At 42.3% G+C, this 12,969-nt stretch overlaps 1 protein-coding gene across 3 annotated transcripts in view; it reads left to right on the plus strand.

Moving 5' to 3' along the window:
* Window positions 1-12,969, plus strand: part of ARMC8 (armadillo repeat containing 8) — a 63,049-nt gene that overhangs the window by 35,912 nt on the left and 14,168 nt on the right. For all 3 annotated transcript variants that reach the window (XM_039696949.1, XM_039696950.1, XM_039696951.1), the window contains 5 exons: window positions 2,655-2,735; window positions 4,015-4,090; window positions 4,176-4,266; window positions 7,603-7,663; window positions 10,497-10,697. In XM_039696949.1, the coding sequence (XP_039552883.1) occupies window positions 2,655-2,735; window positions 4,015-4,090; window positions 4,176-4,266; window positions 7,603-7,663; window positions 10,497-10,697 (510 nt within the window). The remainder of the gene's footprint in view (window positions 1-2,654; window positions 2,736-4,014; window positions 4,091-4,175; window positions 4,267-7,602; window positions 7,664-10,496; window positions 10,698-12,969) is intronic.

The raw sequence follows: 12,969 nt of genomic DNA on the forward strand, positions 1-12,969 counted from the left end.
TAAATGAATAGGCGAAGTGTGTTCTTATAATTAACAAAAATAATGAAAGTTTCAGTATTCACTGCATTTTAAATGAAGACTTCATCTTCCTCCAAAAGGCCCTTAGTGAGAGAACCTTTCTTACTTTTTCCCCTGAAGCAATAAATTACTATACATAAACCTTTGCATTTAGGTAAGGCTTAGCATATGTTCTAAGAGGCATTGATGCTTTTATTTCTCTTTTTGCTCATCTTAGTAGATGTATTAATTGAGTTAATAGTGACTTATCACAGCTTCTGCCCTCCTTGTCCCTGCACTGTTCTCAGCTCACATCTGGTGTAGCCATTTCTTTCTCTGCCCTTCCAGCATTTTTGTTGGTTTCTCAGGTTTCTGCCTTGCCCTCTTCCTTTTCCCTGGAAAAGCGCAGACTGGTTCTCTAGAGCTAGGAAATCCATCATTTGGGTTCCTAGCATATTGCTGCTGGTTTTTGCTTTTGCTGCTCTCTTTTGCTGCTTCTCCCTGCACATTCAGAGTTAAAATTAATGGCAGGGGGGCATTGCCCTGGAGAAAGGCCATCCTGAGCAAGGGAAGTGTTGATTTACAGGGGAACAGATGCAGTTCTTAATGTACAGAGCCAGGATTCTATCAACACAGAAGCAAATAAGTAAACTGAAATCAGGTTGATGTACCTGGGATGTGAAAGTGCAAGTCAAAATTAACTTTATAAGAGTCTCTCTATCTCAGTTCATTTGTTTTTAGAGCAAGTGGTATGAAGAGGTAGAATTTACTGTTTTAGGAGGGGTCCAGGATAAAGCCTGTAGTCAAGGCAGCTTTCTCCAGGCCTTCTTTTGCTGGGTGACCTTAGGCTGCTGCTGGATCCCTGCCCCAAGGCACAAAGGCACTTAGGTATCTGCCTTTCATTGTGGAATGAGTTGTTACATTTTGCTACCCTAATGTTTCCTTGAAAATTGGCATTTTGTGATGGAAGATTGTGCAAGAAGTGATGTCTATTCCTGAAATATGTCAGTCATTTGTATTTGGAGAACAAGGTCACTGTCAGAGGAGTGGAACAAAACCAGCAGCCTTCCTGTTAAACAGGGGCCTGAACTGCTTGGAAGTGCTTCATCATATTCTCAAGTTTTCACCTTTATATTTACAGCTGTCCCTCTTTGTGGGTTAGTGTTTCCTAGTTGTACTGGTTGGTGTGTGCAAACAAAGTGTATACACGAAATATTTCCACTTGTGCAACTCACATACACCCAGGTGTCACCTCTGTACAGGCATCTGCCCTGCTTGCACAGAATCTGCCACCTGCATCCCATGGAGGAATCACTGATACTTGGGAATTACTGAATCTAGGACAGTATGATTTCTTCTACTTTAAACTCACTCTTTTTTTTCACATATTTCAATATCTGTTCTTCAGCTCCAACACTGGCATAGCTGCGGCTTTAACTCATTGCCTCAGCCACTTCTGTGTGCCAATGTAAGTGGTTTTCCTCCTTCAACCATGCTGTTTTAATTGCATTTTTTGGTAGAAAGCTCTTGGTGGCAGTAGCAGCTGAAGCATCTCTTAAAGCACCAGATATGTTACATCTGAAAGTAATTTTATGGTTTTTTTCTTAGAGGTAAGAGACACTCTAAAAATGTTCTTTTGACTGTGAGGGGAATCTGATTTCAGCTATATCTCAGATTAGAAGATAATGTGTCATTGATGCCTACCAGGGTGTAAGAGGTGCCATTAACTCAGCCAGGTTTGAACAAGAGATTAAGGAGTGAAGAGACTTCCTTCACTTGCAGATTAATCAAGGAAGTGCAGAGAGGGATGAGAAATGCTGTGGCATCCTATAAGCTGAATTTAAATGTGCATAGCTCATGCTTAATGAGATAAAACCAGAGCTATGAACCTATTTTTAAAGAGAGGTTTGCAAGTCACAGACCAGCTTTGGCAAGAGACTGTTGAGGGCTGCAAGTATTGAGATTTCAGGTTGTTTTTTCAACCTCATCAAATCTTGTCATGCTACAGAAGTTCTTAGACCTTTCTCCTGTAAAATTTAGTATTTGTGTTTAATTCTAAAGGCTGTTTTGGAAAAAGTACCGACATATTAGCCATTGCCAGCTTAGATCTTGAAGTCAATAATAGGTGATGGCTGGCTGGATTTATGGCCAAACATGCTTGAAACTAAAATAAAAAATGATAAAAACTGGAAGAAAATGTGAATTTCTTCTCAAAGGACTGTCACTCTGTCTGGAACCAGTTTTAGAAGAAATCCCTTCCCTTCTGCAGTTAGAATTGTTGAAAATGCTTAATATAAACATTGAGGAAGACATTAGTGACTGGTGATCTTTTATGTGATTTGTAGAGAAAATCAGGAGCTTTCTGTTGTTTCCAGTAGGAAGAAAAAGTTCTCTAACAGAAGTTCTCTATCCATGTTGCTTCATTTGTGAGAACTAATGTCATTGCCTATTGAAGGAGAGAGTGGAAATGATTACCAGAAAAGGACAAATGCTCTAAAAATATAGTTGAAGTTGTTTATATAAAAAAAAAATTGTTATGCCAGCTGATTACAAAGTAAATGTTAGGAAATGTATCTTAAATATTTAACAATACATTGCAGACAGTGGAAATCTCTTGCATGTTGTTTTAAAAACCCTGTGTTATGTTTCCTTTGAAGGGTCCAGATCACCAGACAATCTTATTTAACCATGGAGCTGTTCAGAACATCGCACATCTGTTGGTCTCCACCTCCTACAAAGTAAGACATTTCAACTGCTCTATGTTTAACGTGTGTTTATGAAAGGAATTCAAATGGAGATTATAAAAACTGTGAACCTGTGAACCAAAGCTGTAAACATGTATGATGCGTATTTGTGGAGTAACAGTTGCTTTTACTTGCCATATTCTGTCAAAACCAGAGCTATTGTACTGTAAAGTTGAGGCAGCAGTAATGAAAACAGGGCTGCCTAGCATTGCTCCAAAGAGGAACAGGCACCTGGCAACCCAAGTGGTCTAATTTTTGAACAATTAATGAGAAAAAGAAGTTAAGCTGAAGAATAGCAAGGGTGATCTGTCCTAAACAGGAAGTCCTACCTATAAAAATAGATGGTTGTGGAATGTGTGGAGGCCACCAGCTGCCTGTGTGTTGTGCTCCCTGAATTCCTGAGTCTCTGCTCCCTTCTCTGTTGTGTTTTGGAAGTCCATCCTGTGCCATCACCTCAGAGAACATCACACTGTGCCTGTAACTTGGTGGCCAGGAGGGTCATCTCCTTCTCAGTCCTTCCACTTGTGAAGACAAGAACACAGTTTAAATATGTGCAGCTGTAGAAGGGCAAGTCAAAAACTAATACCTGAACTAATCTAGGTTCTGTGATCTGGGAAGGTGATAAGGTTGATCTTCCCTGTGGCAAAAAAGAAGTTATAAAGATTTCAGGAACTAGACAGCCATGAAACATTGATTAAATCAAAACTTTGGACTGAAGAAGGGGGAGCCAAGATGAAGAAATTGGTCCATCCTTTTCATCCAGGTGGTACCTGAGGCTGTGTAATGGCAGTAAAACTTATGGTGTACATTTGTTCTAAGATTAGTTTGGTATCACTGCAGTTGGATGGTTCTCTTCAGACATTTTATTAAGCCCACCTTCAAAGGATTCTGAAATAGAAATCTCAAGGGTACCTATGTCTGATTCTCTAATGTACTTATGAGTCCTAAAAGTAAAAGTACCATCATTATATAGTATTATTCTATTCTTCTTGTTGTTTTTGTACATTTGTGAGGCATTACAAATAAGACCAGTATTTCCTGTTTAGTTCTCAAGTTTTAACCTTGCTGGTTTTCTTCAGAAAACCTACAGAATGATAGTTCCAACAGGGAGATGACAGAAGTCAGGGTGTGAGTTAGATGTTTCCATATGCCATAATTCTTCATCTCAATTTCTTGTTGATTATACAGCATTGTTTTCTAGAAGCCTATCCAGCAGTATAGCCCAGTTTTGCTTTGAAATCAGTGTTGATATTTCATATTATGTTTTACACAGGTCCGAATGCAGGCACTGAAATGCTTCTCAGTTCTAGCCTTTGAGAACCCCCAGGTATCCATGACTCTGGTCAATGGTGAGTGCAATGCTGCTGCTGCTGGTTTGACACTCACTTTTTGCCTAGCTGAATGAGAATGACTTGGAACTCTCTCTTTTTTCAGTTTCTGTTGATGGAGAATTGTTACCACAGATTTTTGTGAAGATGTTACAAAGGGACAAGCCCATTGAAATGCAGCTCACGTCAGCCAAATGGTAATTGTCTTCAGGATCTGGGGAAATAGCAGGGAGTTTAGTCCTTACTCTTCAACTGCTTCCTTCTTCCTCGTTCCAAAGTAATGTGGGATGTAAAATCTTAGGAATAATTAAAGATACTTGTTTGCATTGTCTGAATCCTTGAACAAGTGGGTCTCACCCCATTTTATAATGTAACTTTCACTCTTTGCTGTACATAAACAGGGAAAAATATTGCTGGGCAGCAGTTTTGTGAGGAATGTGTGTTCAGCCATAGGGGTTTTCACCTGTATCTTGAATTTTTTAAGTTTTGATTTGAACAGGCAAAGCACTGTCCTGAACTACCATCCATGATGGCTGTGCTGTGCTGGAGACTGCACCAAGATGATGGGAGAGCAGAGTTAGTCCCTCTACCCAACTGTTTTAAATAAAATAGATTATTCTTCAGGCTTCATGTGCTCTTACAGCAGAATTAATGTTATTAATTAACTTTGTACTTCAGCTTTCCCTGCTGGTGTGGGCACATTTGTGTGTTCATATCCATAATGACTTCCTACCCAGTGACAAGATGTGACCCAGTTCTGTAATAGCAGCACCCTGGTTATGCTCACTCCATAAGCTGGGATTGACACTTTTTAGGACCATTTTCATTTTCTTGTGGTGATAGCTATGAAATAAATCACTCCAGGGAGTTAAAGAGATAAAATCACCCATTGGTATGAACTACTAAAATTAAGTTTAACTCAGGAGTTTGGTCGCTGATGTGTTGCTTGATTATTCATTTAGTTTTTGATGGCTTTTCTGACAAAGTACAGTGAGTTCTCTGAGTTCACCAAACAATTTCACAGCCACTGGTGGCAGTACAAGTCTCTTGATTCTGCATGAGGAGTAGATGGGGTAGGTAGGATCTGTGACTCTGGGCTCATGCTGCCAGGTTGTGATGCCCTAACTCATTCATGAAAGCAGTTTCAGTGATGTGCTTTATGAGGGGGGTTCTTGGGTAATCCCACTCCATGTAGGAGGTGTGTCTTGGGACCTCCCAGCCTCCATTCCAACCACAATTGGCCCAAGCACTCTGGTTTTACTTGTTTTATTGGGCAATTCTTAGTGAAGAAGGCAAGTTAAATTAATTGCACTGCATCAGTCTCAGTTCTGATTGATTTATGTGTTTCTTTGAGAAGTCAGAAAATACATAGAGAATGGCATACTTAAAAGAAATTTTTTTACTAATCTCGAGATATAAAGCAGCTGACAAGTCATAAAGATAGGCTGGAGTTAGAAGAATTGTTCTGAGATGGATGTTCCCAGGTCTACTGGTGTTTTCTGCTGAATGAAGGAACTGGGTTCCCATCTTTTGCTGTTACTTTGCAGTACTTTGGCTGATCTGGACCTTTGAAGCATGAAAGAAAGTGATGTGGTGAAAAGCAGTATAAGAAAATTGCAGGGGAATGGCAGACAAACCAATATCTTGAATTTCAGATTGGGTTTCTCCCAATTAGTCCACAGGCACTCATCCTTCTTAGGGCTCTCAGCTTTACAGCAATCCTGGAGTTTGCAAAGCCCTGCTGGTTTTTCTTCAAGTAGGTCCATCCCCTACCTGATTGCCCCCAAGTTAGACTCTCTCTTCCTTTTTCTTAATGAGAGCAGTAGGAGAAATTGTCACAGATGATTTCTTCTGCTTATAAATTAGATTTTACCCCTACCGTGCCAGTTTCAGTCAGTTAATCTGCAGTTCCTCTGATTTGTCATTAGACTCTTTGGAATGCAGATCTAGAAGAGTTTTTTTCCTTTTGAACCTTCTTTATAATTTCTATTTGAATCTGGACTGGCATACAAGACTACTTTAAGAAGTTCCCTTTCTTTCCCCTCAACAATTTAAGCAGACTTGGAAGATTCAGGGCAAAACCTCTTGACTGAAATGGAGCAAAGATCCTTCCCTTGAGCAGCAGTGTTGGGACAGAGGGAAGATCAGGATGCCCCTAAATGGGAGAGTGCTCTGCAGCTACAAGTGGAGCAGTAACCTTTCCTGCTAAAATCACCAGAACTGCTTCAAGCTAAGCCAAGCCTATGTTACCTGAAATCAAAAATTGCTTTCTTTCATTGCTGAAATAGACCTACTTTGCCTGGCAAATGGGGTCTCAACCAGACTAAATGGCAGCTGCAGGATGGGTGCTTTCCTTCTGATTGTGCAGGTGTGAAAATGAGTTTCCTGCTGTAGCTGCAAGGCTTGGGCAGTAAAAGTTTAGCAGATGATCTCTGTGGTAACATTGAAGTCTTATCTCTAACTTTCTGAGAAATATATTCAGAGAGTTCTGATGGTGGGATTTTTAGCTGTGGCTGTATTCAGAACGAGGATCAGTGTTGTTGCCTCTACAGGGATGTGGTGAAACACACCGTGGTTGTATGAGCACATTGCTGTTCCTTGGCTGAGCAGTTCTGATTGACCCTGTGTACTTCAGCCTGCCAGCTGAGGGTCCAAACATGTTAGTTTTAAGTTACCTTTACTGAAATACAGTTACATTTTTTAACCTCCACTCTGACATGCTAAAACCCAGCTCCAATGGTCAGTTCAGAAGCTAAAACAAGAGATAGTGGTGCACAGCAGTTCCCCTCCAGCTCCATTCCGCTGCCTTGTAGCAGAGCAGGTAAAAACAAAACCACTTCAAAGTAAAACACTTTTTTTGGTGGGCGAACTGTTTTGCATTTCTGATAGTTTGGAGCACTTTACAAGTACATTAACAAAGAGCTTGGAATTTGTCTGATGCTGTGTGCTGGTGAGACCTTGTGGTTGTCATATCCACTGTGAGCTGTTGTCTAATAAGGACCAAATGCTGGCTTGGTGCAGTGTCAGAGCCTTGGCTGGGTTCATTGTTAGTCAGGGTGTGCTGCTCCCTGCAGAGTGTGAAGCCCTGCCTGTGGACAGGCAGCATAGCAATTCCACCTCTCCTGGGCTGGGGAGGGCCTGGCTGGCTGTGCCTGGGCTGTCAGGCTGTGTTCTGTGCTGGTTCTCTCCTGCTGGCTGCACAGCCATGGGGCAGGTACTTACAGGAAGGTCTGGGTGTGCTGCACCTTTGCTTAGTGCAGGTTGTTCCTTTTGGCTGTGGGGCTCAGGCAGGGTGGTGGTGTGACCCTTTGTGGCCAGTGTGTGCTGTGTGCATTGATCACTGCTCCTGCCAGGGGTCCTGCACTGCAAACCTTCCAGAAAGTGCACCCGGAGGGGTTTGTGTGCCCAGGCTTAGTAAGCTCTGATGTATTTAAATCAAACACAGGAGGATGTTTCATTAGGACAGATGTTCTGCAGCAGCTGAAGTGCACCAAAGCCATGGTAGGTGACTGTGTGTTGTTGTGTTGTTGCAGCCTTACTTCCATGTGCAGAGCTGGAGCAATACGGACGGACGATCCCTGCATCGTTCTGAAGGTGAGCTGTGTCCTGCTTCCACCACCTTGTAAATGTAGAATAATTCTTTTTGTGCTGGCCAGATCTCTGTTCAAAAGGTTTTCTCATGTAGGTTTATCCTGGTTTTATTTTCTCATATAAAAGGTAGCACAAAATCTGATACACCAAAGATTGAAAAGCACCAAGTTCTCCTGACTTTTTTTTAATTAAAAAAAAAAGAAGTTCCCTGATTTGTCTTTTTTTTCCACATTGATAGATAAAAAAATCTGCATGTTGGCTGATACAAAGGCCTGCCCCTCCTGTCTTTTTGTGCAAGAAAGTGCAATGTACTGTTCATTCCAGTGTGCATATTGGCATCTGCTCTGCACTGACACCTGGTACTGCACAGCTGAGGAAGCCAAGCTGCATCATTCTCCCTCATCCTCCTGCTTAGCTTTGTTTCAAATTGACATCCCAATTCTCTGCTCTCCTTTCTCCCTACAACACATGCAAACTGGGGGCAACAATTCCGTTCTCCCAGCCCCTCTCTTCTGCAAACCTCTTTCTTCTGTTTTGGAAACATCTTCCCTTCATGAATCCCCCGTGTTGGGCTGTGCCCTGGTCAGGATGTGTTTGTTCCAGAGCTGCTCTGCCCTGGGACAGGGAGCAGGGCCTGTGGCAGCGGCAGGTCACTGCTGGGAGCTGGACCCTGCCCTGTGGAGCTGCACATGCTGGGCCCTGTGGAAAACCACCATCCTTTCAAACCTTTGCAAAGGGATGTGCTTGGGCCAGCTCACAGCAAAAGCAGCATTTTTTCCTTGTGGAAGCTGCTTTGTGTTTGAGGCTGTGGAATTAAATGTGTTGTACTACTTGAGAGTAGACAAAAGAGTGAGGGAAGAAGAAAGGCACAGAACCTTTGCCTTGTTCAAGCCACCCCAGTGATTGCTCCTCTAGGAGCTCCTACTTGCAAGATAACACAATGTCCCAGTGCTTAATCCAGCCACAAATCCTTTAACCTCTGCTGAGCTGAAGTGATGGCCCCATTAACATTCAGGAATTATTGACCCTTTGCTATCAAACTTTCTGCATTTGGGGGCCAGTCAAGAATGTCTGTTTCCAAAATGGTTTTAATTTACTTTCTTTGCTCAGTTTGAGTAGTGGGTGGGCCTGCAACATGGGGAAAAAATAAAATCCCTTGAGAAGGGCAGGGAAGGCTGATAAATAATGGATTTGATGGGAAGGGAAATGATTTCTCTGGAATCCTAATAATGAAACTGTCCAGATAACCCAGATACATCCCAGCCATACCATGGGAATTAGATATTCCATCTTTACAGTCCATTTCCAGACTTTTATCTGCTGGCCAGGTGTGCATTGTGGCTTTCCATCTTACACCCCTACAGAGCCTCCTGTGCATTAATTGCACTGTACTGACCTGTAGGTCCAATGGAACAGTTAAAATGTGGCTGTCAGAACTCTTGATTTATCTTACACCCCTACACAGCCTCCTGTGCAATTAATTGCACTGTGCTGACCTGTAGGTCCAATGGAACAGTTAAAATGTGGCTGTCAGAACTCTTGATTCTGTTTTTAAGCAGATGGAATTGCTTAATGTTGAAAAATATGAAATGTGTATTTCTCGGGTGCACGCAGCCGGTGACTTAACAATGCCCAGCCCTTGAATTCCAAGAAATAGCTCATTTCAGGCCATTTGACCTTGGAAAGAATTAAGACATTGTCTTTGTGATTTGGACATGGAATTCCACTTCTTTTCTTTCTCACTCCACATGAATGTAAGTTTTAAGAGCCTATGTACAATCTTCCCTGCTGCCTGAAGGCCAGGTATGCAGAAGGGAGTGCTTTGGCTCGCTGGATTAGCTGCAGGATTCACCACCTCAGTGTTAGTCTTTGAGGTGGCATCGAGCTTTCTAAAACATGTAGCCAAGTCCTACTTCCTGTGCAATGGAAATAAGGTATTTATCTATTTAATCATTTGAACAATCCATGGGTAGATGGATTTCGGGTCCCCAAAACATAACTCTGAGCAACATTTGCTGGAGTTATTGTGCTCACCTTGGTGGCATTGCACAAGCACAGACCTTGGTGTTATTCCTTGTCCATTTTCATATTTGGGAAGGCTTGAAGGAGCAGAGTCCCATCTCTTGGAGAGCTCTTGGAGAATTGGCCTGTCCAGAGTTAAGTACTTTTTATTGGGCTTCAGGTAAAGAAAGACTTGATTGGTTTTTCTGTTTCAGTAGAGAAGGTGTAACAAAACTGTTGTGTGGGTGTAACCAAGGTAGAGGGGATGTCAGGGAAGGCAGAATGGACCTGGATTCCAGGTTAGCTTCTTTTCTGGTTGATCAAAAATGCTTCTTGCTAAGGAGTATTCCTCCCTTGCCCTCTGCTCCAGGCAGCCAGTTTGTGTGAAAGGAACCCTGGGATTATTGCTGACTGCATTGTCCTTAGTTAATCCTGGATCACAGAAGGGCAGGAGGGGTCAAGTACTTCTTGAGGGCAGCTTGGGTTCTTTTGGTTCTGATATGTAGCAAGAACAAGCCTGTGAAAATATCGACTTCTGAGGGGATTTAAAAATTTTTTTACAAGGCTTTGTCAAACTTTGTCTATGTTTACTTTCAAACATTGCATGATTTTGGCTGTGTAAAAGGTTGTCTGAAAGTAGCTGATTGTACACTCAGCAATGCCTGAAACAATTTCTTCTGTGTGTGGAGTCTTTGAACCCACTGAAATGTGTGTGTGTGAAAGTTCTTCTCTAAAGAACAATGCAGAGCATTGCTGTAGGACAGTTGTTTCATTTCTTTGGAGTTTCTTCATCAACATAGCTGCCCTAGAAACTCCTTTTATTTAACCTCTGCAGACTCTGCCGTGCTTGGTTCGAATGTGCAGCAAGGACAGACTGCTGGAGGAGCGGGTGGAGGGGGCAGAGACCCTGGCCTACCTGATAGAGACCGACGTGGAGCTGCAGAGGATGGCCAGCATCAGCGACCACCTCATCGTCATGCTGGCCGACTACTTCAAGTACCCCAGCTCCGTCAGTGCCATCGCCGACATCAAGAGGGTGCGTTCCTGACCGCTCTGGGCCTTGCAGGAATGGGCAAAACCAAAATAAACCAGCTCAGGATGGGGGTTTTTAATTCTGGTTAAACCTGGTGTGGTAGCAGGCCCGCAGCTCGGTAATAATTAGCATTGACTCTATGATTCAGAAAGCATGAAAGACACTTTATTATTAGAAATCTGCAGTTCTTATAGAAACAATGTGGACCTAAGACCTGGTTGGTCTCAAAGTGAAAACTTCTCACACACTATTGGTGGTTATCAATAACACACTCTAGAGAACCATATCTATAAACAATGGTTTATAGAAAGAGAGAGAACAATTGTTTGAATTCTTTATCTCTAAGTTTCCCACAACTTCTAAACAGCTTCCCAAGATGTTACTAAAAAAGTCTGTGCCCACTCTCTGTGTCCAGAGAGCCGCTGCCACAACCTGGTGCCTGAGGTCCTCAATTGAAAGGTGGCCAGAGGTCCAGCAGGACTTGGTTCTTGGTGTTTGTACTCTCCAAGTCTCAGTCACTGCTCTTTGGAGACTTCATTAACCACACAAAAGTGTGTTTATCTGGTCTTCTTATCCTCTGAGTTTAAACATCTTGCCTTCAGGAACCAGTACATTTCAGCTTCATAAGAGATAATAGTCCATGTGAAGAGAGATTTGTTTTCAATTCTCAGGTCAGGTTTGTGGAAGATCTGAAATTCAGAGGTGGTTTTGTTGTGTTTAAGCACAAAAACATGTGGATGTCATGCACTGTTTCATATTATGAGTTATCTGCACTTGCAAGATGTTGGATAAACAGAGACCAGATGTACCTTGGAGTCTTACTGAGCCTGATTATTAGAAAGAACTCAAAAAAATACATGACAGAGCTTTGCTTTTTTTTTCCCTGAAACTAGCCCAAGAGAGAGGTTTATTTCCCTGACCCTTATAGAAAGGGGTTAATTCCAAAAAAATACATTACAGAGCTTTGCTTTTTCCCTGAAACTAGCCCAAGAGACAGGTTCATTTCCCTGACCCTTATAGAAAGGGGTTAATTCTGCATAGAGAGCCTCTTGAATGCTCTGTAAAAATGCAAATGAAACATTAAAAAAAAAAATCAGTTACAGCATAAAAAACTGAGCAAAAAGAAGTTTAGCAGCTTATTGAGGTGTAATGGACATTGGCTGTAGCATCAAAAATATGATCAGGTTCCAAAAGTGAGTGGGGCAATTCTAAATATTATGACAGTGCTCTGAGTGTGCAGTAAGTCTGTAGAAGCTGCCAGCTGGGATCCAGGGCACTGGCTTTGAACAGTGCTTGGAATTGCACCCTGTAAGGTAAAACTACGTGAGGAGTGAGTGAGGAACCTGCCAAACAGAGTACTTGTCTGCTTAAAATATTTATAGCATAATATTAAAATATTTATAACATAATATTTTAATACTTCTTGCTCCAGTGTAGCTGCACTGGAGAGAATTACTCATAGAGCTTAATTTTTGACATTTCTTTTATTTCAGCACTTTGCTACCTTATGCTGTCATTTTCCTGGCATTTTGTGTAGACTTTGAAGATTGCATTGTTTGTAGAACACTTTGGCACAGAGTTTTGAGGATAGTCAGAGTCACAGAATTATCTTCAGAAGAGAACATGAGGAGATCTGAGAGCCCAGATTTGCTGTTCCAAGCAGGGTCAACCTCAAACACCCCTATTTTATGATGCCTTTAGTGCTCCCATTAATTATCATAAAATCACAGAATATCCTGAGCTGGAAGGGTCTCCAAGGATCATCCAGTCCAACCCCTGGCCCTGCACAGACACCCCAACAATCCCACCCTGGGCATCCCTGAGAGCATTGTCCAAACTCTCCTGGAGCTCTGGCAGCCTTGGGGCTGTGCCCATTCCCTGGAGAGCCTGGGCACTGCCCAGCACCCTGTGGAAGAAGAACCTTTTCCTGACATCCAACCTCACCCTCCTTAACATGGCCTCAGAGGCCAACTTTGGCTCCTGGTTTTGCTTCAGTTCTCTTAATAAAACTTGTCTTGATTTTTCTCCCAGATTTGTCACTCCTTCTGGCTAGTTCCTGTAAGTCTCTGTTGGGAGATAAGAATAGCTTTTACCTGAATATGGTCTTGATAGAGTCCTAACCTTGTTTTGGCCTCAAATTGAAGACAAAGTTGTCTTCTCTTTAACTCAGCAGAAAAATGAACCGTATTCTTAACTCTGGTTATTGCATTTAGCCGGTAAATGTGGACATGAGCTCAGGGAGCAGCACTTTGTGCTTCTGGCAAAGGGAAATGTG

The sequence above is a fragment of the Passer montanus genome, unplaced genomic scaffold (genome assembly GCF_014805655.1).
Source record: "Passer montanus isolate IOZ18808 unplaced genomic scaffold, ASM1480565v1 scaffold115, whole genome shotgun sequence".
NCBI classification, from domain to species: domain Eukaryota; kingdom Metazoa; phylum Chordata; class Aves; order Passeriformes; family Passeridae; genus Passer; species Passer montanus.